This window comes from Typopeltis vanoorti, chromosome 1, assembly GCF_054136105.1.
Source record: "Typopeltis vanoorti isolate ZY-2024b chromosome 1, IOZ_Tvanoo_1.0, whole genome shotgun sequence".
NCBI lineage: Eukaryota > Metazoa > Arthropoda > Arachnida > Uropygi > Thelyphonidae > Typopeltis > Typopeltis vanoorti.
Genome location: NC_143549.1, coordinates 18628252 through 18655523, shown reverse-complemented (window position 1 = coordinate 18655523; position 27272 = coordinate 18628252). Strand labels below are relative to the sequence as shown.

General features: G+C 36.0%; 1 protein-coding gene across 5 annotated transcripts in view; it reads right to left on the bottom strand.

Annotated features, from left to right (window-relative positions):
• The window catches only part of Fancd2 (Fanconi anemia complementation group D2), an 883021-nt gene that overhangs the window by 321393 nt on the left and 534356 nt on the right, over positions 1–27272 (bottom strand). For all 5 annotated transcript variants that reach the window (XM_090413132.1, XM_090413256.1, XM_090413216.1 and 2 more), the window contains 2 exons: positions 25913–25968; positions 15194–15269 (listed from right to left, as the gene is read on the bottom strand). In XM_090413132.1, coding sequence (XP_090269258.1) covers positions 15194–15269; positions 25913–25968 — 132 coding nt within the window. The remainder of the gene's footprint in view (positions 1–15193; positions 15270–25912; positions 25969–27272) is intronic.

Below are 27272 nucleotides of genomic sequence, written 5' to 3'. Positions count from 1 at the left end.
TCCAGACCGAAATATTTGGTTAAATAAATATCTTTCTTGTGATTACGTGATTATATCATAAAGTACAAATTCAGATGTGTACAATGCTATGCATCATGGAATGAGCCAATACTTAGACTAGTTTCATCCTTTATTGAGGTCTTGCAAGAGGGAGCTAGATCCAGAAGATATACCAAATATAATTGATAACACTTCTGGAAAGATGGACACCAACTTTGGTTCTTTATTCCTTCATTGGTTTCTGAGAAAAAATTTATAAATTGGGATTGTTTAGTGAGCACTTAGCTCAGACACTGTGGGCTGATTAGTAGTATATTTTAGGCTTACCTGCATGGTATGAATTTGAGACATTTGTCTCTTTAAGATATGTTATCATAGTCCACTGCCTGGCAAATTAATAGATAACTGCACTTGTAAAAAAGTTTGCAGCTGTTTAATGTAGGAAAGTTACGATTCGCTCAGAATCGTAACTTTCGCTTATGAGCGAGCTGTGCATGCCTCATTTAATACTGAGTGTGAAATACCATGAGAATCTGCTTGTTTTGCAAGATTTTTTTTTTTTTTTTTTGATGTTTGAGACACCACCATATGTCTCTAACTTGGTGATCCACATGTCTGTATAAGCCTGATCATTATTTTGTATAGGAGTAGATATTTTCCTGTGCCTAGCTGACTGCTTCGATTCAGTAACATGAAAAGTTGTCTTATTGGTTTGTTGGCTTTTAAGTAGGTGTAATCTAAATGGAATGCAAAGCAAAGCTCTTTGTCTAGCTGTATTCCTAAGTATTTGTCAAATGGCTGGCAGAGGAGAGTCATGTCAAATATGACCTCTCCTTTGGGGTGTCCATTTCCATATAAAAAGGTCACTGATGCACCATCTCCAGAACCACCGATTTGCAACCAGTGTGCGACAAGATTTTGATATAAAGGAATAAAAATTAATGTAAAAAAATTTATTTTTGCACATTGTACCTACAAATCATGTGACAATCACAAAGTTCATATTTGCATAGAACGGAACTGTGAAGTTCCGTTCTATGCAATAGAACGAATATAAGAGTGAATAAAAATTATTATACTTGTTATTATAGATATGTATTGTTGCATATATCATTATGTTGGAGGCTTAATGGATTTTTTACAACACTCAGAAAGGATTAAAACAGAATTTAATATTTCCTATGTCCTAGTCACTAGGACATCTACGGGGATTACAAAAACAACTAATGTAACATTAACACAAATATCATACAATACTAAGCCCAACCACGCGGGTGACACTAAAGTCCTATCTAGGTAGAGCGCACTCTAAGGGCAGTTGTAGGTGGCCTGGAATGTAAGGTGGGACCTCTGGTGATGAGTGTTTCCCAAATCTTCGGAAGCTTAATGCAACCGTATTTATTAAGATTTGGTTGATTTCTGAGAGCTGCTGCTTCTAAGAATAGTCTCTCTTTCTTGAATTTGCTGTGGTGGAGCATGGCAGTTTTTTTCCATGATACCTTGTGGGTGGTGTCCAAAACATGGTCAGCCAAGCCTGAATGACCATAATTGTGTTTACAGATGTAAGACTTGTGTTCCTCCAGGCAGATGGATGCTGATCTGCCTGTCTGTCCAAAGTACGCCAGCTTACAGGAACAGGGTACTTTGTAAACTCCAGGCAGAGAGTGAGGAGGGAGCTGATGTTTCGTAGAACGGATAAGGGTAGCAAGTTTGCGGTGGGGCTTATATGCTGTGTGTAAGTTGTACTTTTTTAGAATCTTGGCTATTATTTCAGATGTGCCACGGATGTAGGGTATGGTGATTTCATTTTTAAAATCTTGTTGATGAGAAGGAGACAGGGAATAGGGGAGGAACTGATTATTTTTTTGATACTGTGATCGCTGTAGCCATTGGAGAGGAAAGTGCTGTGTATGTGGTTAAGCTCAGTAGTGAGGGCAGTTCCACTGGAAAAAAGATTGTGGGCTTTCTTGGTAAGAATTTTAATAATGCCATATTGTTGAGAGGGGTGGTGGTTGAAAAGTTTGTGAATGTATCTGCCTGTGTGTGTGGGTTTTCTGTATACAGTGAAGGCAAGTGTATCATTAGGCAGGCGTGTAACTACGGTGTCTAGGAAGGGTAAACAATTGTTCTTTTCCTTTTCCATAGTAAACTGGATTCTTGGATGTAGGCTATTGAGATGACTGAGGAAGGAGTCTAACGTGTCTGGGCCATGAGGCCAAATAGAGAATACATCATCTACATATCTTAGCCAGAAGGTTTGAGTGGGGCTGAGTCTATGGAGGACATGTAGGTATCATTGTATTCACAAAAAACCACAGGATTGGAACTTGGAATGTTAGAAGTATGAACCAAGGTAAGCTGGAAATAATAAAGATGGAAATGGAGGGCAAGAAGCTGGAAAAATTGGGAATAAGTGAACTTAGATGGCCAGGAATGGGCCATTTTCAGTGAGGGGACTATATGGTGTATTACTCAGGACATGAGACAAGTAGAAAAAATGGAGTATCTTTCTTACTCAGTGGCTAGGTATGTATTGGGTTATAATCCAGTGAGTGACAGAATCATTTCTCTCAGAGTGAGTGGACATCCAATGAATATGACCATCATTCAGGTTTATGCACCCACTGCAGAGGTATCAGAAGAAGACATTGAAGAATTTTATGGAAAGTTACAAGAAGTGACAGATGCAGCACCAAAGCGAGATTTATCGCTACTTCTTGGAGATTGGAATGCAAAAGTGGGAGAGACCGAGGAACAAGGAATAACAGGTCGTTTTGGTTTAGGTATTTGTAACACTGCAGGGAAGAGACTAGTTGAGTTTTGTGCAGAAAATTCTTTGTTTGTTGCTAACACCTGCTTTAAACAGCACAAAAGATGATTGTATACATGAGTATCACCTGATGGACAACACAGAAATCAAATTGACTTGGACGTACTTGGACAAAGAAGATGGAGAAGTGCAATTCAGTCTGTCAAGACTTTTCCAGGTGCAGATTGTTGAACAGACTATGAGTTATTAGTGGCTACAATACATCTGAAACTACGGAAACTGAAACTATCACAAATGTCTATCAGATATGATCTTGGAAACATACCAGCTGAATACAGTATTAGCATACAGAACAGATTCAACACACTTAATTTGTGTGAAAGAGAATCAGATGAACTATGGAAGAGATTAACGATATAATTAAAACAGAAGCAAAGAAGAATAACAGTTTTTAAGAAGAAGTCCAAATGGCTGTCAGAAGATGCCGTCAAAACTGCTCAGGAAAGGAGGAAAATGAAGGCCACAGGAAATTTGCAGGAAGTATGGCATTTGAATGCAGTTTCAACGACAAGCCAGGAGAGACAAGGAAAAATACTTTAACCAGGAATGCCAACAAATAGAAGACCAAAACAAGAAAGGAAAAACAAGAGATCTTTTCAAAAAGATCAGAGAACTAACAGGAAAGTTTAGTGCCAAGGTGGCAATATTGAAAAGTTAACACAAAGGATATCTTACAGAAGCTGCAGACATCAAAGAAAGATGGAAAGAGTAGACAGAAGACATTTACAGTATGTCTTCTGTACAAAATTACTGAGAAATTTGAAGAGCAGAATTATATACAGGAACCAGTACCAGTGGAGAGTGAAGTGAGGTGGGCACTGCAACAGATATCCAGTAAGAAAGCACCAGGAGGAGATGGAATACCTATTGAGCTGCTCAAAGCCCTGGGAGAAGAGGCAGTTAAAATTTTAACAGCTCTATGTCAGCAAAATTTGGATCACAACTACATGGCCTAGAGAATGGAAAAAAATCAGTTTATATACCTTTATTGAAGAAAGGCGATGCAAGGGAGTGCAAAAATTACAGCACTATAGCACTGATTTCTCATGAAAGCAAAATCCTACTTAAGATCATTCAGAAAAGACTGGAACCATTCATGAAGAGAAAAATGCCAGATGAACAGGCAAGATTTCGAAAAGGCAGAGGAACAAGAGATCAAATTGCCAATGTGAGATGCATAATAGAAAGAGCACAGGAATATCACAAGAATGTCTACCTTTGTTTCCTTGACTATAGCAAGGCTTTTGACTCTGTAGATCATCTGAAACTGTGGAATGTGTCAACAGTGGGAGTCCCAGAGCATTTCTTGTTCATAATAAAGATTCCTTCTGAGGAATCTTTATTATGAACAAGAAGCTACTGTCTGAACAGATCTTGGAGAAACTGAGTATTTAGCAATAGGCAAAGGGGTGCGGCAAGGATGTATTTTATCTTCATACCTGTTTAACTTGTACAGTGAATACATTTTAAGAATGGCAGGGCTGGAGGAGTCTTCAGTTGGAATTAAAATTGGTGGGAAAAATATTAATAATTTGAGGTATGCAGATGATACCACCTTGCTAGCAGAATGCAAAGAAGATTTGAAGGAACTTTTTGAAGGAGCTCATTATGAAAGTTAAAGAAGAAAGTGCTAAATATGGTCTTAAACTTAACCTCAAAAAGACCAAAGTTATGGCAACATGTGAACTTAATGATTTTGAAGTAGATGGGGAGAAAATGGAAGCAGTTAACAATTTTGAGTTCCTAGAATCTCAAATTGATAAAGATGGTTATTGTACCAAAGACGTTAGAAGAAGATTATTACTCAGAAAAAAAGCAATGACAAATTTAAGCAAGATCTTTAAAGATGAAGATATTAGCCTAACAACAAAAATCAGAATCGTGAAAGCAATGGTATTCCCTGTGGTGCTGTATGGATGTGAAAGTTGGACCCTGAGAAAAAGTGAAAGAAGAAAGATAGATGCATTTGAATTATGGGTTTGGAGATGCTTACTAAGAATACGATGGACTGCAAAGCAAACCAATAAATCAGTGATAGACAGAATAAAGCCAGATTGTTCCCTTGAAGCTATGATTATCAAGCAAAAATTGTTATGCTTCGGACATATTATGCAAGCAAATGACAGTCTGGAGCAGATGATGATGCTTGCTAAAGTTGATGGAAGGAGGAGAAGAGGAAGACCAAGAATTAGATGGGTGGATGGAGTTAAAGAAGCAACTGGAATGCGCTTGGAGGTTCTGAAAGACATGGTCAGGGACAGATCGGAATGGAGGGTGTATGTTCATGGAGTTGCCAGGAGTCGGAAATGACTGGATGGATCATAACACACACACATCGCTGTATGTGTTTATGAGTTTCTCCAATTGTGAGACAATTAACAGCAGTTGTTGCACTGATGCTGTGGCATCAATGCTGTATAAAGATGAGACAGATTTAATTGCCGAACAACTGAAATCTTTGAGATTTTTATCTCCGATCCAGCTGTATTGGTTTCAATTCTGTAAGATCTGTTTCATTGTTTCATCAGTGTTGAATTTTAGTGAAAACTATGAGTGCTGTGCTTTTAAAATGTTACAAGACCAGTAATTTCAAATGCTGAGAGTTGCCCCCAGTCCTGAAGATGCTTCGGGTGCAAACTTTGTTTGCTTACACTTGGATAAAGGAGTAAACTAAATATATTTATTGGCACTCTTATAATGCCAGACTGCTCCTGTATGGGGAGTGGCTGTGTAAGCGTTATTGCATGGGGGAGGAGATGTGGTCAGAATTATCTAACAGGACCACTATATTCACTGTGTATTTGGAAGGGTTGTTGGCGAGGAAGAGATCTAGAGTAGCATTTTCCAAATGGTGGGTCACGACTTGGCACCGGGTCATGAAAGCTAAGTGCTGGGTTGCCTAAAAAACACTAGAAAATCTAGGTGTTTCGTTTTTGGATTTTCTTTTTTTCACAAAACTCTGAAATACAAACAAATAGCATTTAATCAGGACTAATGAATAAATAATTTAATTAATAGAGACGAAAAACGCGCTCCGTCCGCATCACCATTTCGCAGTCTCTTTGTTTGCGGTAAAGTAGCTCAACTAATGGCAAGGCTGCTCGGCGGCAAACGCGCCACCAGCCGAATCGTTTGGTGGTCTGGCATTTGTTTTACTTGCCCGCATGTACTCTCTCTGCTTGTTCAGTTTGACTTAAGCATCAAGAGCGAGCGTATTTTTTTGTATTTACTGATTACGTGTACCTTGCCCACTGGATTCAGCTGAACAACTGTAATTATTATAATTGTTTCTAAATAACTTATTTCATTCTTTCTTTATCTCGCTTGCCATTACCCATTTAATGGTGGATAAATGGGTAATAAAACAACAATCAAACAATGTGCTGGTTAAAAACTCTTTGTTGGCACCAATAAACAATTGAGTGGCATGCTGCCTAGCACAAGTTCTGAGAACAGCACTAACAAATGGCTGCACGATGTCTTGTCTACTACTCTTACAAAATAGAAGATGATGTATACTGGACCCGACAGTATTTTGAGGATTACATACAGTTCAGTTTCAACAAGGGTGCTGATGACAAGCTTGTTCTGCAGCACTTTCAAACGGGTCCATGAGACCTTCAAAGGTGAAGTGACATTTGGAATTGAAACATTCGAACTACAGTAATAAGCCAATAGATTTCTTTATAAATAAAAAGAGAGAACTAATAGCTACCAAGAAGACTATGTCTTCGAATTTTTCTCAGGAAGCTTAGTCTGAAAACCTTGTAATGGCTTCTTATGAAATATCAAAATTAATTGCTGAAAATGGTTATCCTCACACAGTTGCCGAGAAATTAATAGTTCCAGCAATAAAAATGTTAGCATCTCAAATATGTGATAAAAAACAGGGGGAGCCAAGTAAATATGCTGACGCTATCAAATAACACAGTGAAGCATAGAATCATGGAGATGGCATATACTATTGAAGAAACTGTTGTAGGTCATTTAAAAGAGTGCAATTTTTTTTCTTTGCAAGTCGATGAAAGTACAGACATATCAGACAATGCCAATTTAATATTTTGTGAGATACGATTGAGAATACAACTCACACAGAATTTCTTTTTTGTAAACCTCTGACAACAAGAACAACAGTCGAAGAAATTTTTAACTTGATTGCAAATTACATCAATGAAAAGGGCATTTAATGGAAGAAATGTGTGGGACTGAGTAGCGATGGAGCCTACGCAATGGCAAGCGCACATACTGGACTTTTTCTGAGGATCAAAGCCATAGCACCAGACTGTGTATGGGTGCATTGTAGCATTCACAGAGAATGCATTGGCTGTCAAAAGAATGCCGTTGCTTTTAAATGCAACTATGCAAGAGTGTGTACAATTTATAAACTTTATAAAATCTCATCCATTGAATTCAAGGTTATTCTCTGCATTGTGCAAAGAAATGGGGAGTGAACATAAGCAACTTCTTTTACACTGCGAGGTGCAATGGCTGACAAGAGGGAATGTTTTAATGTTCTTAGACAACATCCCCCCTCAATGGCTAGGGATGTAATATTTGAATTCAAAGACAGTTTTCATGATGTCAATTGGTTATTCAAGGTCGCCTACATTTGTGACATTTTTGATTTTTTGAATAATTTAAATCTGACATTACAAGGTAGCAATGTAACTGTATTTATAGTGCAAGAGATGGTGGAAGCTGCAACAAAAAAAAAAACTCAATTTGTGGTCCCATCGTGTGGAAGCAGGGAATTACAAATCCGTTACAAAGCTAACAGAATTACAAAAAGAGTATAATACGAGTTCCATGCCAGATGAGATTTCAGCTGTTATCAAGGAACATATGCTAGGACTGCAGGCAAGTCTGAAGGAATATTTCCTCCGAATCAACAGCAAACAAAGCATGGATAAGGAACCCTTTTATAGTGAATGCAGAATCTGAGACAGAATTACCGGATTCAAATACTGAATCTATAATTGAACTGTCATGTGGTATGGCACTCAAAGACATCTTCAACACAATACCACTGATGGATTTTTGGTTGTCTTGCTGTCAGGAGTACCCAGTTTTAGCAGAAAAAGCGATAAAATTTCTGCCTTTTATCACAACCCATAAGTGTGAAACAGGCTTTTCAACACTGGTTTTTCTAAAAAATAAATATAGAAACTGATTGGAAGTCAAACCAGATTTAAGAATAAAGTTATCATCTTTTCCCCCAAACCTGAAGTTTCTAGTTAACAAACAACGGCATCACACTTCTCATTAATAAATACTTGGCTTTAGTTTAATTCTTTACATTTTTGTAAGAGTAAATATTATTATTATAATAAATTTGAAAGTTATTATAATAATAATATATGAAAACTCTATGAACATTTAAATCCGTTTTATTTTACCTGTTGGCCATAAAAATTTTAGTGGGTCATAAAGATGAAGTATTAAAATAACTGGGTCATGGAAAAACAAGTTTGGGAAACCTTGATGTAGAGTGTTTGGGGAGTGATTTCGGTTATCTTGTATTCTGGTTGGAATTTGAACAAGTTGTGTAAGGTTGTTAGTGATGGCAAATGTTTCAGCACCTCTGCTTGTAAGATTTGTACAACTGGAAGAGGAAAGCCAGTTGGTGTTGTGGACATTAAAATCTCCTAGTTGGATGATTTCACTGTTGTGAAAGTGCTACTGGAGAAAATCAATATTTTAGGAGAGGAAATTAAAGAGTACAGAGTGGTTGGTTGCATTAGAGGAGCAACAGAGACATCAAATGAATTTGATTGAGTGAGGAGGGGATATTTTCAACCAAAGAAGGTCAAAGTTGGGCAATTCTAGGTAGGGTACTCTCTGCCAAGGTATGTCAAAATAGATGTATGTGCAGACACCACCTTTGTGTTGAAAGGAGTTAAAGAGTGTGCAGTTTGGAAGGTTGAGATGAATAGTGGTGGTGGTAGGTGAGATTTGAATTTCTGCCATAAAGAGTATATGGAGTTTGGTAGACTGAAGATGGTAATGGACAACTGTTAAGGTTGGAGTTTTGGCTATGGATGTTGGTGTGGATATTGCAAGGTTCTGTGAAGCATATATTTGACAGCAAGGGTCTTGCATGTTACCTGTGTGGTGTTTGCATGCTGGTCTCCATGGTGGCTACTAGTAGTGTCACTTGATTTTTACACTAATTTAAATCATTTGTAGTCTATGATCCAATTGTTTTCTCCATTTTGGCATTTTATTCTGAGATGCCAAATGCTTGGTCTGATCAAGCACATTTGCATGATTTGGGAGAAGTGTCTTTGAATCTGTTGTTGATCTCTGTTATTATTTTAGATGTGTGTCGCAAGTTAATTTTAAAAAGTGGAAAGTTTGTTCCATCCTTTCTTTGATTTATGGTTTTCCAAAATGATAGCACTTGACAATATTTTTAGAATCAATGTTGCATTCTTATGCTAATTTGAAGATGTATTCTTTTAGTGATTTTTCTGTTTTCCTTCAGAAAGTTAAAAATAACAGCATTGAATTTTTTGTTTTTTTCCTCCATCGAGTCGTGTACCATTGGTGCAATTAAGTCACAGAGTTCATTCACAGGTAAGGGTGAACTTGCATTGCAGCACTGATTGTCAGTTAGTTCATGCTTAGCTTCTGGTGCTCATATTTTGGTTTGGAGAAAAAAGTATTGTTCATAGCATTGATGTGCTGTTTCAGCTTATCGAGTTTTATGCAAAAGTTCAAGAGCTGTTTTACAGAATGGAGGCACAGTGAACAGAAAAAGGGCTGGTTGAGGTCAGTAAGTAGCTTGTGTACTGATTCATCTATTTTTGCACAGGAATCATGTAGCCAGTGGCAACAGAACTCACACAATGTACTCCCCCCCGGTGACATCGATTTATAACTGCAACACTTTTGGGGTTTGTCCTGATCAACACCACTGTGCTGGTGAGCCACTGGTTCTCAATCATAATTGGCTTTTCTTGCCGCAATCTTTGCTTCATATCAGAGGCATAGTGGACACTTACACATGGCTGATTTTTAACTGGAAGTATAGCTGATTTAATGCACTATAAGTGCTTATGGGTTGCACAGAAATAATAGTCTTCTTAGTACCCACTGCTAGGATTTTTGTTTAATGATTATTTTGAATAAAGAATACTTACAATAGCGATAAAATGCAGGAGCACAAGTTTAGCAAAGCTTATTCACAGATGCCACATGGTGCAATGGGAGACAGTTTAGAGACAGCACACCAGTGCAGTCTTTCTTGATGTTGCAAAGGCATTCTACAAGATGTGGCATAGAGAGCTACTCGATAAATTAATGTTAAACTTTCATTTGACCTCACCAGCCATGTTGGCCATTGTCTTGAGATCAGAAGCTTTGTGTGGAACTACAGGGAATTAGATCATCTGAACACAGAATTACAGTAGGAAATCCTCAGGGACCTCCTTACTGTCACCTTTACTCATTGCCATTGTCTGACATCCTTCGCATGGCCAACAAAACAGAGCCTTTATATGCAGATGACACTACAATACTGGCTTGATTCCTAAGGCTGAAAAGCTATAGGCAGTTATCTCAGAATTGGAGCAGTGATTCAGGACAGTGGTTTTCAACCTTTTTTATCTTACAGCACACTAAAACTAATTACTAAAATTCTACGGCACATCATTCAAGTACTAAGAAATATATTGACTGTTTCATATAAAGACAAAACCTTTTGTGACCCTCTTTTGCAAACATCTCTTTGAAATCACATTTGTTTATGACACTTTGTAATGAAATGCAAAAGAATAGTGAAAGTTATTTATGACAATAATTATTTATTAATTTTTTTCTAATATACATACATGTAACAAATGTATTTTTTTAATCAGTGACAACTAAGCTTGGCATTGTTTCCTTATGTCCCTTGAGAGGTCAGATTGCAGATAGGCAACCCTCAAATCTTCTTCCAAGGTTTCAAGCCTCGAGTTTTTCTTGTTTTTTTATAGTATTTAATGCAGCAAAGCTAGCTTCATAAAAACTAGCTGAAATGGTGCTTCAGTGGCTTTTTTTGTGATAATGGGATATTCATGAAGAGACAACTAGAATGAAGTAGTATCTGGTGTTGAATGTTTAGGTTTAAATTATCTGTCATTCCTTATTGGCTCGTCTTCTTCTGCAGTGTTTAAATTTGCCAATTGACATGCACTTTTGACAAACAGATCTCTTTCCCAAACTAAGAATGATACATCAAGTGAGGGAAAATATTTTTCAATTTTTTGTGAAGCAGTATTAAACTTTGTAAAATCAGATCTATAAGATTTTTATCCAGTCTACAACTTTTTGTCCGTTCAAAAATTTCAGCTGTGTTTTTTCTTTTGATTCTTTCTTCCCAAAGCATTAATTTTCTTCGAAAGTGTTAATTTTGTCGGTTCAATTAATAATATTTTCATGCTTCCCTTCTTTAGTTTTATTTAGAGTGTTCATCATCAAATTCCTTATATGTACCCTCAAGGAGTGTACAGGATATAATAGTATTACATGAAAAACTTACATCAACTAAATATCTATCTACAATTTTCCTTCAAATCGCACTGTTACATGTCAAGACTCAAACATTATCAGAACTTATATTTCTGTCTTCCTGTCGACCTGGTAGTGAACACCTATTTTTCTAATCTTTCCTCCCCAATTCTGTTTACGTGACCATACCACCTGAGATTAACTCTGCTAATAGATTCCGGGATGCTAACAATATCAAGTTCTTTCCTAATAACCTCGTTGTTGCCACTGATGCCATCTGTTCATGCCCCTAATCTTTCTCAGGACTCTCAGATCCATAAGTTAAAATTGGTTTGAACACTGTCTTGTATACAGCTAATTTAGTGTTTTGACTAATTTCTCTCTTATTCCATATAAATTTATTCAGTTGACTTCCTACCATACTAGCTTTATTGATTCTGTTGTCTATTTACATATTTAATTTACCATTTTCACTAAAAATGGTGCCTGAGTAGCTGAAATGTTTTACTTAAATTTGTAATTTTTCATTTACGTATTTCGGAATTTTGGGGAAAATCTTCATCATATTTTGCATGTAGCGATTGAAAATGTCTCTCAATATTACCTTTTTTTGGAATTGCTACATATGAATTACAAATCAAACAACAACACTTTCCATTTACCATTGTAAAGTAAAAATCTGTTTCCCATGCCTTGTGAAAATGATACGTCATCGATTTCTTTGATACGCTCATGATTATCCTCAAATTAAACGAAATGCATATGATGTGCTTTTGTTATACGTCTTTTGTTATGTGCATTTGTTATAATAAAAGTGTAAACTTTTATTATTATTTAATTTTGTATACTTGTAATTTCTATTAATTACTTGGTGTCTTTTATTCTATACTTTCTCTGTTATTCTAATTTGCTGTGCATCCTTTCTCTCTTTCAGAATCCCTCATTTAACTTATTACGTGCTATGTTTATCTACTTTTCACATTACGAGTCTTATGCCTAAGATATTAGAAAATTTATTTAAAATGAGACTGAGCCACTAATATCTTTGATTAGCAAAAAGAACTCAAATATATTGCTGGTTGATTTCTCTCTCTTTTTCTCTAACACAAATTCCTACATTAAAACTTTCACAAACAGTCGTAGTCTATTCTTTTTCTTAATTCTACGCTTTGGCCAACTCATTTAGATTCCCGCTCAACAAGTCCGATTTATTTTAGACACAGTGCAGTTGTAAATAAACAAAAAAACAGGCAGCACTCTTTTAACAAGAAAATCAAATGACAATTATTTACATTACTATGAAATGTACACAATTTTAACATTAGGGAGATTACTTTCTCTATCCATCTATAAAAACTCTTTAGCAAAAATTAAAACCTTCTTTCTTCAATGTTAAATACTTTCTTTAACACATAAGGTTACCAACTCTCAGTTTACGAATTTTTACTTAATAATCTCTAAGCTTACTCATAAAGAGGTTACCTAAATCTGTGTTAAGTTATCTTTACGCATTTGATATCAAGCTCTAACATGCCAATTGATTCTCTTATGGAAATTTCTTAACTATTAAACATATATCTTAAAAGCCTTTCTTGTATGAACTATAACAGGAATTACATAAAAATTTTGAACTTACAAAGGCTCTGTATCTCACATTCAGTCAAAAGTCTTTCACTAAAAGTTTTATGGCAATTCTTTAGTCTCAGATCTTCAGGAAATTTTGGCCAATTTTCGTTGTTCTGTTTACAATGCAAATATTTCTTTTCTCATAATTTCTTTGCTGTTTTAAGGATACTTGTGACATAAGACTGAGGATGGTCTGCTATTTCCAGACCAAAATATTTGGTTAAATAAATACCTTTCTTGTGGTTACGTGCATATATCATTCATAATTTCTTTAGTTCTATTTCTCGTGATTTCTTTTGTTATGGTATTTTCTTGCTTAAGTTACCTATCTTTGGACAGATTCTATAAATACTCCACAATATTCCATCATGGATTATTTTGTGCAGATTTGGTCTCCTGGGTTCCAAGGAGATGAAGAAGTTGTGGAAAAGGAGCAAAGAAGAGTTACAAAGATTATATCTGGATTATGGGATTTAGATTATGAAGACAGATTGCGAGTATGTGGATTGCAGACTCTGGTTAACAGGAGAAAGAAGGATGATATATGATAGAGGTATATAAACTTTTGAATGGATGTTATAGGATATCAGCTGATGAAATTTTTCATTATATAGAAGGTGGGGAGAGAAGCAGGGCATCCATGGAAGTTAAATTTATTTGCAGTCAAGAAAGGGGGAGGTAAGAGCTAGGTTTTTCTCCCAGAGAGCAGCGACTGAGTGGAATAATTTGCCCTTAGGGGTAATGAGTGCATCTAGTGTGAATGAATTTAAGGGAAGGTATGATAGCTGGTTTGGGGTGATTTATAGCCTTCTTCGAGGTCTCAAGTAATAATGATAATATTTCAAAGGTATATGATTGAGTTTGCCACAAAGGATTTTAAGCAAGAGCCTCTTCTACATTTTGCAATTGCTTAATGGGATCTCTTCTCTGCAGCTGCATGTTACATGTAATCAATTCTTATCCTAAAAATTTACAAATAAGCACCAAAGTATTCTGTTCTTTTTTTATCCCTGCCCTTCAGTATAGTAATATAGAATGAATTAATCAAGTTGATTAATGACTCAAATCTTACAAAATTACTCAATTCTTTTGCACATTTATTATTATTATGTGACACCTGGAGGTGTCACATAATAATAATAATTTTTGTCTGTAAATAGCGTGTGTTTTGAAGGTTGATTTACCCTTATCCAGGAGAAAAACCCTGCTACTACTGCTGCTGTATGAGATTGGCTAACTCATCTTCGACTGATTATGGTTTATGTTCAGCTACTGTTGTTTTCATCTTCTACAGATATTTCTCATGATCAACGTTCATCAGAATCTGTACTAGTAATTACCGCATCTCCTAAAACTTAGTTTAAATATATGCAGTAGTTTTCTAACAGCAATTTTCTTTCACAGTCCACAGAAATCTCATGAAGACAGACACATTCACAAACTTCCTCACCCCTCCCTGTACAAACAATATGTCAATTATAAAATCTCTAGTTAACAAGTGATCAATCTATTTTAACCAAACTTGTAATGTTTCCTTATTTATTGCATACAGTTCAGGAAGAATTAACAAAATATATGCTTGTTTTCCCATTGAACGACCACCTCAGATACAGAGTACAGTAATGCTATTCTCCATATATGAGCAATCCCAAAAAAAAAAAAAAAATTGCCAAAATTAAAAAAATATATATATAATTTATGCAATGATTTCAAACTATGTAAATGGTCATAAAATGGCAATTAGGAGGAAACTGGAAGATCTGTCAATGTTCAATCTAGAAGAACATAAGAAATAAGAACTGATGTCTCCAATTATGGTTAGTAGACGATGCCATGAACAATGTGCACAAAATCAAATCAAAATGTGACCACACTCCATGAGTTTTTTTTTTTAATCATCTTAACCTTATAAAATGGCAACTGCAATGAGAAAATAACTATTTTCCTCCCAACAAAATTAGTATCCACACAAGCAATCCTCTCAAGGTTGCCTTCTGTGAATTCAAGGTTTTTTTGATCTAATCACTTCTGCTTTATTTTTGGACTGCTTTTGCATACATTACAATTTTTATAATGCATTCCTAGTGATAACTCTGTGACAAAGGTGAAATATTTGAGTCATTGAACCGATCAATTTTTACTTCATTCTATTAAACCAAAAAATAAACTTCAACAAGTATTAGACATGAAAATTGTAATTTTTTTATTTAATACGTGTATCATAATTGCTATTTTACTTTAATTTACCTTTGTTTTTTCACATGAAGAGGGTTCCAGATTAAGACCATATTGTAAAATAATAAACACATCAAGATCTAATTCTCTGAAAAAAAAAAAATAATAATAATAATAAAGGTAACAAAAAGAGAAATGTTTATATATAACATAAAATGTAGAGGAATTACTATTCAAAAAATCAAATAATTCAATTCTTCATTTGTAAACAATATATTCTTGTAAACTCAGGTTTCTTTTTATAAATAAAAACAATTCTTGTGACATAATGTACTATCAAAATATGTGGAAGATAAAAAAATTTCAAGATATTATTAAATAATTATTGCATAATTTTTAGAATACTTATTATTATTACACCCTCCATGGAATCGACAGACTCATCATGCGAGGTTCATTCAACTGATAACATATTTATCATATAAAATCTTAAAATCCTTAATATTCCTTGCATTAACAAAACCTTCAGGCAATGCATTCCATTCCAGGAATGACCACCTCTGGTTCACCTTCTATTCTTTTATAACCCCCCCCCCCCTCCAGATTAATCTGATCAAATCTTCTCACTAACATAAATGTCTCTATCATATCACCTCTCTTCCTCCTATCAACCAAACGCTGCAATCCATATTTCTTCAACCTCTCTCTCTCTCTCCATAGCCAGCATTCCAAACTCCTAATATTGTCATAGTCGCATGTCTCTGGACCTTCTCCAATGTCTCCATATCATACTGAAAACCAGGTGACCAGGTCTGAGCACAATAGCCCAAGTGTGGCCTGACCAGTGCCTCATATAGTGGCATAACCACTTCCTTATCCTTACATGTTAGAGTACTTCTTATCATAGCAGCACTTCGATGTGCAGCCTTTGCAACACTTGCAATGTGTTCTCTAAACTTCAGTCTACTGTGAACCATCACTCCCAAATCTCTAATCTCATCCACTTCCTGAAGTATGTCACCATAGATATAGTACAGAGCCCTATATTTCTGCACTGCAAAATGCAACACATTGCACTTATTGATATTAAAATTACAATCCCACACTCTTTCGTCCAAGTAAAAAGTCAATTCAAATCTTCCTGAAGGGATTTAACATCAGCAGTGCTACTTATAATTCTTTCCAACTTTACATCATCAGCAAATAACTGAAGATCCCCAGTCAGTCCACAGGATATATCATTTGCAAATAAGTTAGATATCAGAGGCCCAAGAACAGAACCCTGGGGCACACCACTGGTTACCCTTTTATGAGACACTGCTCCATCATAGACTACCTGCTGATATTGTTCAGAGAGCCAATCTCTGATCCATCTAACCAATATACTATCTTTTCCATCCTCTGCAACTTGTACAACAACTTGTCATGTGGTAATCTATCAAATGTTTTTGCAAAGTCTAAGAATATCACTGTATATGATTCTCCCTTATCTAACACACTCTTCACCTTATAAAATGAAAGTAAATTACTAAAACAGACCTACCCTTTACAAATCCATGCTGACCATCATAAAGAATGCTATATGCATCAACCCAATTCTGTATTCTATTCCTGACCAATCTCTCCAACACCTTGGCCACAACTGCAAGTTATACAGACTGACCTACAGTTGGAGACTTCTGTCTTAGAACCATGCTTGTGGAGTGGTACTATTTTGCCTTCTTTCCACTGCTTAGGAATCCTATCCACTGCAAGACTTTCATTAAATAACCAGAATTTCACTATTCACTGCAAGAATTTCATTAAATACAAGGTGATGTGTCATCCATTCCCACAGCCTTATTAACATCTAACCCAACTAACATGTGATGCAGTTCTTTCACTTCCAATTCTTCTACATATTTCATGGTATCATTTATACCAGCATGATATACACTGGTCCATGCAGTTAGCCTTGTGGCTATGCGCTTTACAACCATATGCCTGCGAAAGGAGTGTCATGGTTCGATTCCCATCGCTGATGTGAAGAGTTTAAGGATCTTTTTCAGACATAGCCAAGTTAGCGGGTCTTGGGAATGGACAGCAGGGTTTTTCTCTCCAGTTTATGGGGGGGGGGGGGGTTTCCTCCCACAAGCAGGCAAAAACAGCATCGTGAACACATGCAGCTACAGCCATAGAACACACCAGGAGGCATAGGACTAGTCACCTTATCCTCAGGACAGGTACGACTTAGAAGAGCTTAAGATAGCTCTGTAACAGGCCAGTAGGCCTAACACGTAGTAGGTAGAAGAAAAATTAATAATAATAAGGATATACGTTGATAAAGTGCTCTTTCAATAATTCCACTATATCCCTTACAGCTGTTAGTCTTCTGCCATGACTATCCACCAATGTTAGTCTGCCATAATCATTCTTCCTCTTGCTTGCCATGTAGCGGAAAAATTCCCTTGAGTTATCCTTGGCTTGACCAACCAATCTACTCTCGTACTGCACCTTTTCTTTCTTTCTTTATCATGCTCGTCACCTTTCTAGCCTGCACTTTATACTCTTCATGGATCTGATCACCATCAACTGTCTTGTACCTCTTCCATAACATTTTTTTTTTCCAGCACAGCTTGCTTGATTTTGCCGTTCATCCATTTCACTCCCACTCTATTTACTCGCTCAACTCTCAGTATGCAGTCATACGTTGACTTTGTCAGATACTGCCTTGCGAGTTTCCATGCATTGTCAACATCTTTTCCACTCAGTTCATACACCCAACATACTAATGCTTACTGACTACAGCGTTTCCTATAATCACCTTGTGCCAATTTTTTAATGGAATATTTTGAAAAATAAGCTCTTAACTCGGCCCATTGAAAAACCTATCAGTCAAGATATGTGGATGATCTGTTTTCCATCTGGCCTCATGGTCCAGGCACATTAGATTCTTTCCTTTCTCACCTCAATAGTCTTTACCCTAGAATCCAGTTTACCACGAAAAAATAAACTAGTAATAGTTTAGCTTTTCTAAACATCTTGGTAACATTCCTAACCAATGGTAACCTTACCTTTTCAGTATATAGGAAGCCCACCCACACAGACAGATACATTCAGAAACATTCCCCATCATCCCCCACCACATGACATTTGTTTCAATGAGTCCTCTCTTACAGCTGAACTTAATCATATGCACCAAATCTTCTTATTTAATGGTTACAGTTCCTAAAGTATCAAATAAATAAATAAATATAATAATAATTAATCCTTTCCCTAATCCTTGACCTTCTCTTTCAGTAATGCTATCATTATTCCCTATGTCCAAGGCACTTAAAAAAAAAAAAAAATACCCAGTCTCTTAAAGAAATACAATCTCTGCACAAGGTAAAGTATGGGTAAATATGACCTCTCCTATTGCTTCTGCCTTAGTATCTCCATGTTTGGGTCTGCGTCCCACTGACGAGACCTCAATAAAGGTCGAAATCGGTCTGGGTAGTGGCCCTTCCCTTAATGCATAGCAGTATACATGTTCGCAAGGAGATGTACTTTGCATTATGGGAGATACTGAGACAAGGAGTAATGAGAGCTAGGTCCACCTTTGCTCGGAGTTGCCTGGTGTTGCACCACCTTACCTCAGTCCTGAAGATATTTTCAGGTGCAAACTTTGTTTGCTTACACTTGGATAAAGAATTAAACTAAATTTATTATAGTCTAACCAAGTCCAAAATAAACTTCCAACATCTTTCTCTAAATCCAGAGTAATTCAATAATAAGGTGGTACACCTGTTGACAGCTTGTATAGGTAAATATGACCTCTCCTACTGCTTCTGCCTTAGTATCTCCGTGTTTGGGTCTGCCTCCCACTGACGAGACCTCAATAGAGGTCTAAACCGGTCTGGGTAGTGGCCCTTCCCATAATGCATAGCAGTATTCATGTCCACAAGGAGATGCTTTGCATTATGGGAGATACTGAGACAAGGAGTGATGAGAGCTTGGTCCACCTTTTCTTGGAATCGTCTGGTGTTGCACCACCTTACCTCAGTCCCGAAGATATTTTCAGGGCACAAACTTTGTTTGCTTACACTTGGATAAAGGATTAAACTAAATTTATTACAATGTCTGCACAACTTTCAAAGCCCAATGAAACTATGCTTATATGTGCTACTAAAGATCAACTCCCCTCCTCTCTATGTGTCTGAAGTATATAAAGTGACCTGATCCCACAAGTTTGCCTAGTATGGACAAACAGTCAATATATATATATATATATATATATATATATATATATATATATATATATATATATATAATAATATATTAATATAACTAAATATAATATTAATAGTAATCCTTTCCCTAATATTTGACCTTCTCTTCAGAGAGATTTTGGCAATGCTATCATTTTTACCAATGTCCAATGCACTTAAAAAAAAAAAAAAAAGCCAGTGTCTTACAGAAATACAATCTCTGCACAACTTTCAAAACCCAATGAAAGTTTGCTATGCTTATATACGAGGTGTGGCTATTAAATAATGAGACAAGTTGTAAAAATGTGGTTTATTATTACAATTGTACAACTTCATTGTTATCCCCTTTAACCAGGGCTGGATTAACCATTAAGCAAAATAAGCACGTGCTTAGGGCATCATGGAAAGGGGGCACCACAGAATTTCTGCTTTAGTTAGATGAAGAATTTAATTAAAATTAACTTTTAATTAGTTTTTCATTCTTTTTATCTTTTCTTACTGTTACCTACTTTGTTTCAATAAATAATGACCTGTAGAAGGCCTAATAAAACTCTAACCACGTGCATATCGGTTCGTTTACACAGTATTATTGCTCACGACGCTTTCTGGCACTACCATTGCATCAAATGAGGTAATTTTTTATAATTAAGGTAACCATTTTATTTTTTATTTTCCTGTCTGTTTTAGGTCAAATATAAAACAAATCTTGTGGTGGTCTCAGAAACGTGCCTCCGGTAAAATACCTAGCTTTCGCAGAAATGCGACTCCAGTAAAATAAGAGTTAATTAAAGCACGAAAGCACAAGATTCAGATGTAAGCTGAAAATTAAATTGTTTGTATGATTTTGCCTGTGATATGTGTAACTGTGTTGATTACCACCTAATATTCAACAAAATAATCTTTTTATTTCTGTATTTAACAGATCCCAAGAACCAAGATGAAACGTGTTCAGTCAAGTGGTGCACAAAAGCGAAAATTATCAAAAAAAAAAAAAAAGAAACAAGAGAAGAGTTTTGGAATTAAGACTCCAAGACTGCAAAGATGACTGATTTCTTCACACAAGTTCCACAACATTATATACCAATTCCTGATCAGAGCCAATCTCTGTCATCAGAAGTGGCCACAAATACCACTTTGATCACTTCAAAATCAAAATATGATGATGTTGGAATCATCAAGGTGTCACAAGCAGGTCCATCTAGCACATGTTCTCACTACTGACCTCACTTTGTAAATTCTCTTGATATCTCTACTACAAATGTTGATGCAAGTTGCTTTACAAAACATTCTGAGGTTGAAATAACTGCTCAAAATGAAAGTTTAGTGGGCATGGTGATGGTGGTGAAACGATTCAGTCTGCAAAAGATGAAGTAAATATAGCAAAAGATCCAGGGTTCTGGCTTGATTTCTCTACTGATGATGTGGCTTATTGTGACTGTCAACACCACAATGGGCCATTTGATGTCTTACCGACATTTCAGTAGTGGCAAACCAGTAAGATACTGTTCGCAGAAACTTTTTGTTGGGACAAAAGCCAATGGTGAGGAATACAAGAGAGAGTGGGTATTGTATTCACCATTAACAGGATCAGTTTATTGTTTTGTTTGTAAACTGTTTGCTCCAAAAAATTTCTCACATTTTGTTACAAGAGAAGGGTTCAGTGACTGGTGAAATGCTATTGTAATTGATCAACATGAAAAAAGCACTACTCACCGAGACTCTATGCTAACATACTTAACTCACAGACAAGGTGTAGGGTTGGGACAATAGTTGGAAAAACAAATTCAGGAAGCGTGTGATTACTGGGAACATGTCCTGAGGCATGTCATAGCTGTTATTCGTACGTTAGCTGAACGTGGCTTGGCTTTTCGAGGAACAGAAGAAAGATTTGGATCATTGCAAAATGGGAACTTTTTAGGGCTGCTTGAGCTCATAAGTCAGTTTGATCCATTTTTAGCAGGTCACATTGCAAAATATGAAAATTGTGGCAAAGAAAATCCTTCTTATCTGTCCAAAGTCACCTGTGAGGAACTCATTCAACTGATGGCTCAAAAGGTCCACGTGCTTATTGTTGATGAAGTAAAATCTTCTGGTTATTTTAGCAGTTGATTCAACACCAGATCTGTCATATATTGAACAGTTAAGTGTTGTACTTAGGTACTTAAAAGATGGACAGCCTATTGTACGCTTTTTAACATTTTTGGAAATGAAAAGCCATACCAGTGATGAAATGGCAAATCAGGTGTTGCAGTACTTACGTAAAGTTTGTCAGCTAAACTTTTCAAAATGTAGGGGTCAGTCTTATGACAATGCTGCTAATAAGGGGATGCAGCAAAAAATTTTAGAAACAAACAAGTTTGCTATATATGTGTTGTCCTGTGCAGCTCATTCACTAAATTCGGTAAGCCAAAGTGCTGTGGACTGCTGTTAAGAGGCGGTTAATTTCTTCTCTATAGTGGCGTTGCTCTATACCTTTTTTTCAGCCCGGTGGACAATTCTTAAAGGTTGTATTGGAAATGAAAATGTCTTAAAATCCCTCTCTGATACCAGATGGGAGGCACATGCTATGGCAACAGCAGCAATTTTGAAATCTTTCCTTCAAATTTTAGAAGCATTAGACTGTATAGTCGAAGACCAGTCACAAAAGGGAGACACTAGAAGAGAAGCAGATAATAAGATGCAAGAGCAAGAATTCGTTTTTATGTTGAATTTTTGGAATGAGATTTTGCAAAATTTTCATAGAGTAAGTTCTACAGAATGAGGATGTCAACTTAAAAACATGTGCAGATCTGTATGGATCACTGACCAATTGTGTGCTTCACGAAATGAATTTGAAAGATATGAATCAGCTACAAAAGAAGTGCTACCACATGTTGATTACAAGGCAGCTCAAACTCGCAAACATATCAGAAAGAAGGTACCCAATGACGGAGATGCTCCAGAAGTATACCTGAATGCCAGAGATAAATTTCGTATCACCACCTTTTATACAATTGTTGACAAACTTGAAACTGAGATGAGGAGAGGAGAGATATACAAAGAAATATCAGAGATTTTCTTTTCTAAGTGATGTGCCACATAATGCTACTTCAGTGACTTCATCATCTACTGAAATTGAAAGGTATTCTCAGTGTTGTCAAAAGCTGATTGATGCTTACCCAGAGGACTTGAACACTAATTTCTCAGTTGAGCTTCAGCAGTTTCACTCATATGTGCACCATAAGTTCAGTGCAACAAAAAATGTAAAAACAAGATTCAGTCATGCTGAACTTTATAAAATAATTGTAAAAGACAATATTGAGTGTGCCTTTCCAAATGTAGACATTGCCTTTCGTATATTTTTAACATTAATGGTCACAAATTGCTCAGCTGAGCGTTCATTTTCTCAGTTGAAGTATATTAAAAATCCCATCAGAACAACTATGCAACAAGGCAGGTTGAATGCCTTATCTCTATTAAGTATAGAAGTAGATGTGTTATGTAAGATTAATTTTGAGGATCTAATCAAAGACTTTGCAATTAAAAAAAGTAGGAGAAAACTTTTCAAATCTAAATAAAGTTGAAGTATACAAAAATATACATTATTTTCCATCTTACTATAAGTTTTGTTTCATTTTGAAAAATAAAAATTTATTTTATGGTTTATTATTGTTTATATTTTGAATTACATATACATCACCAAAATCTTTTAAGTGCTTAGGGCCTCTATGGGTCTTAATCTAGCGATGCCTTTAACATACTTCCCTCCTCTATCAATACACCGTTGAATACGAATTTTCCATTGTTGAAAGCAGTACTGCAAGTCATCAGGTGTTATCTGTTTCAAGTATTGCCTCTCCTTTACCTCATCCACTGACTGAAAATGGGTGCCCTTTAATAAGGATTTCAACTTTAGAAAAAGGTAAAATTTGCATGGAACTAAGTCCGGCGAGAAAGATGCATGGTCCAACACTAGGATGTTCTAATCAGCCAGATACTGCTTAATAGACAGTGCACTGTGGGCTGGAGCAGTGTTCTTCCACAGATCGGGTCTCTTCTTCCTCACTCATTTTCTCAGCTTGGCCAGAACCTCAAGGTAATAATGTTGGTTAACTGTCTGACCCTCTTGTACCCATTCAACCATTACAATGCCATTGATACAAAAAAATAAAAATAAATAAATAAAAAAAAAAAATCTAACAGCACTGCCTTCAGTTTTGACTTACTCATTCTTGCTTTTTTCATTTTCAGCGACGTGGGAGAAGATCCCAGTGTTGGACCATCCACCTTACTCACTGGACTTAGCTCCATGTGACTTTTACCTTTTTCCAAAGTTGAAATCTGCATTGAAGGGCACCCATTTTCAGTGTCAGTGGATGACGTAAAGGAGGAAACTGAAGCAGATAACACCTGGTCACTTGCAGCACTGCTTCCAACAATGGAAAATTCATATGCAACGGTGTATACATAGAGGAGGTAAGTATGTTGAAGAGGATAACAATTAAGTTGTACAATTGTAATAACAAACCACATTGTTGCAATCATTCTTGTGTAGAGGCTTAAGTGCTGTGAGGACATTATGTTGGAGGTTTAATGGATTTTTTACAACACTCAAAAAGAATTAAAATAGAATTTAATACTTCCTATATTTCATCCTAGTCACTAGGACATCTACGGGGATTACAAAAACAATTAATGTAACATGCACACAAAAACTTACAATACTAAGCCCAACCACGTGGGTGACACTAAAGTCCTATCTAGGTGGAGCGCCCTCTAAGGGCGGTCGTAGGTGGCCTGGAATGTAAGGTGGAACCTGTGGTGATGAGTGTTTCCCAAATCTTCGGAAGCTTAATGCAACTGTATTTATTTAAATTTGGTTGGTTTCTGAGAGCTGCTGCTGCTTCTAAGAAAAGTCTCTCTTTCTTGAATTTGCTGTGGTGGAGCATGGTGGTTTTCTTCCATGATACTCTGTGGGTGGTGTCCAACACATGGTCAGCCAAGCCTGAATGGCCATAGTTGTGTTTAACGATGCATGACTTGTGTTCCTCCAGGCGGATGGATGCTGATCTGCCTGTCTGTCCAAAGTACGCACAGACAGGCAGATCAGCATCCATCTGCCTGGAGGAACACAAGTCATGCATCGTTAAACACAACTATGGCCATTCAGGCTTGGCTGACCATGTGTTGGACACCACCCACAGAGTATCATGGAAGAAAACCACCATGCTCCACCACAGCAAATTCAAGAGAGACTTTTCTTAGAAGCAGCAGCAGCTCTCAGAAACCAACCAAATTTAAATAAATACAGTTGCATTAAGCTTCCGAAGATTTGGGAAACACTCATCACCACAGGTTCCACCTTACATTCTAGGCCACCTACGACCGCCCTTAGAGGGCGCTCCACCTAGATAGGACTTTAGTGTCACCCACGTGGTTGGGCTTAGTATTGTAAGATTTTGTGTGCATGTTACATTAATTGTTTTTGTAATCCCCATAGATGTCCTAGTGACTAGGACGAAATATAGGAAGTATTAAATTCTATTTTAATTCTTTTTGAGTGTTGTAAAAAATCCATTAAACCTCCAACATAATTGTTGCAATCAGTCTCACTATTTAATGACCACACAATGTGTACTACTCAAGATCAGCTCCCTCCTCTCTCTGTGTTATAAAGTGCCTTGTTCCCACAAGTTTGCCTACTATGGGCAGACAAGAAGATCAATCTACATTAAAAAATACATCTGCAGTCACGACTATAGTCAATCGATCCTTGTGGACCATGCTTTAGATATGGCTCACAGAATGTATACTACTCAAGATCAACTCCCTCCTCTCTCTGTGTTTGAAGTATACAAAGTGCCTTGTTCCCACAAGTTTGCCTACTATGGACAGACAAGAAGATCAATCTACATCAAAAAAATACATCTGCAGTCACGACTATAGTCAATTGATCCTTGTGAACCATGCTTTAGATATGGCTCACAGAATCTGTAGGAAAAAGACCACCATGCTCTATCTCAGTAAATTTAGAAGAGAAAGACTATTTTGGAATCTGTAGCTGCTCCCAGAAATCAGCCTAATTCAAATGAATACAGTTGCATTTCCCAAAATATGGAAAATGCTAATACTTCGTAATTGCAGTTTATGCTACCTAAACCTCCGAAACTGAGAAGGCATACTATCTAGTTAGGACTCTAGTCTTTTGTCCATGTGTTTCATTTAGTTTTGTGTTGCCTTTGTGTGTGTGTGTGCACACGCTACAAGTCTCATAATGTAATCCCTAATGCTGTGTCAGTGACTGAGATGAAATATTGGAAGAATTTAAATAATATTTTTAATTCTTTCTCAGTGGTGTTTCACTCTCCATTAAGCCTCTAACATGAGTTTGTCCCAGCATTTAAGCCTTAACACACAGAGAGAGAGTAATCTGCACGTGAGATAACCTGCTACTAGGGTTCTATTTCTCTGTATTTAATAACATAATATAAAAGATTAATTTATTTAAGACTTTGTTAAATTATCAAAAAAAAAAAACAAAACATAGAAAAGTTTGCTTTACATTACACATATTTGTAATCACCTGAAATATGGTCGATAATTCAGAAGATCTACTGGAAGGAACGCATTTTCCTCAACCTTCAAAAAAAAAAAAAAACATTTTTCTTTTATATATAATTTACTAACTTTCGAAAATCAGCTTATATATCAATGAATTCACTGAATATTAGAAGCAAATTTATTATGTATATTAATCTGTAATATCATTTGAAGGGTACAGGGGAAAAACAACTTTAGGCCATTATTTGCCATTTGTTTTTTTAATTTTTAAGTACTATTTAAATTAATTATGCTTAATATACATGAATTTACCATATCTATTATTTTTTTATTTTGTTATGCTATGTTTACTTGCATTTTGACAACAAGGAAAATTTAATTAATTTTTTTTCGGAAGTCAATATCGTGGACTGAAGTTGTTTTTTCCCCTGCACCCTTCATTTAATATGAGCACTGAAAAAAATTTTATAAGATATTATAAATAATATGAGTCATATGATTGTATCATCATTAAGGGGGGTGTTTGTTCTAGCTACAGAAAAAAACATGTTAGCAGAACTGAAGACAGGCACCACCATTAATTGAAGTATCAAGAAAAATAAGTAAAACTAGCATGGACATAATTGGTGTTACTGAAATAAAGATGGCTAAACCTTTGTTTATTATTCTGAAGAAAGAAGTAGCAAAGAGCACTGAACACCAATATAAACGTCTTCACTGAAAGCCAATTTTAAGAGTTAAAGGGAGAAACTTCAAAGTAGGGAATTGGACAATGCAGCTAAGACAATCCGAAGGAAGAAGTGGAGTAATTTATCACATCATTAGAATAGAAAGCAGATGACCTAAAGAAAATTAAAAAGTTGGTCCTTGTTGGATATCTAAACAACACAATAGGGTATTAATCCCAGACATGTAGAAATGTTTTGAGAATAGCTGGGAAAAAAGAGCAAAGCTAATAATAATATGCTGGATTATTATTAGCTTTCCTTTTGCTTCTCTTCAGGACAAAGAAGACTAGCCATTACTAATAAAGATAAGCTTCAATTCACATGAAAAGACATAAGCAAAGTCTTACTGAACTATGTTATAGTTGATAACGATATATTCAGACTGGTTCAGGATACTAGAGCAGCACTTCTCAAACTGTGGGCTGCGTCCCCCTTGGGGACTGTGAAATAATGAAAACAAATTTAAAATGTTTCAAGACTAATAAGATAGATAACATCTATCTATATAAAAATATAAGATAACATGGTGTGTCAAATGTGTATGTAAGATTCTAAAAATGTAATATCTGCATTTGATTTTTGCAATATTCGCTGTGTATATTTTGTATTGAATATAAATACAATAAATATTACAATAATATATGTCTGTATTAT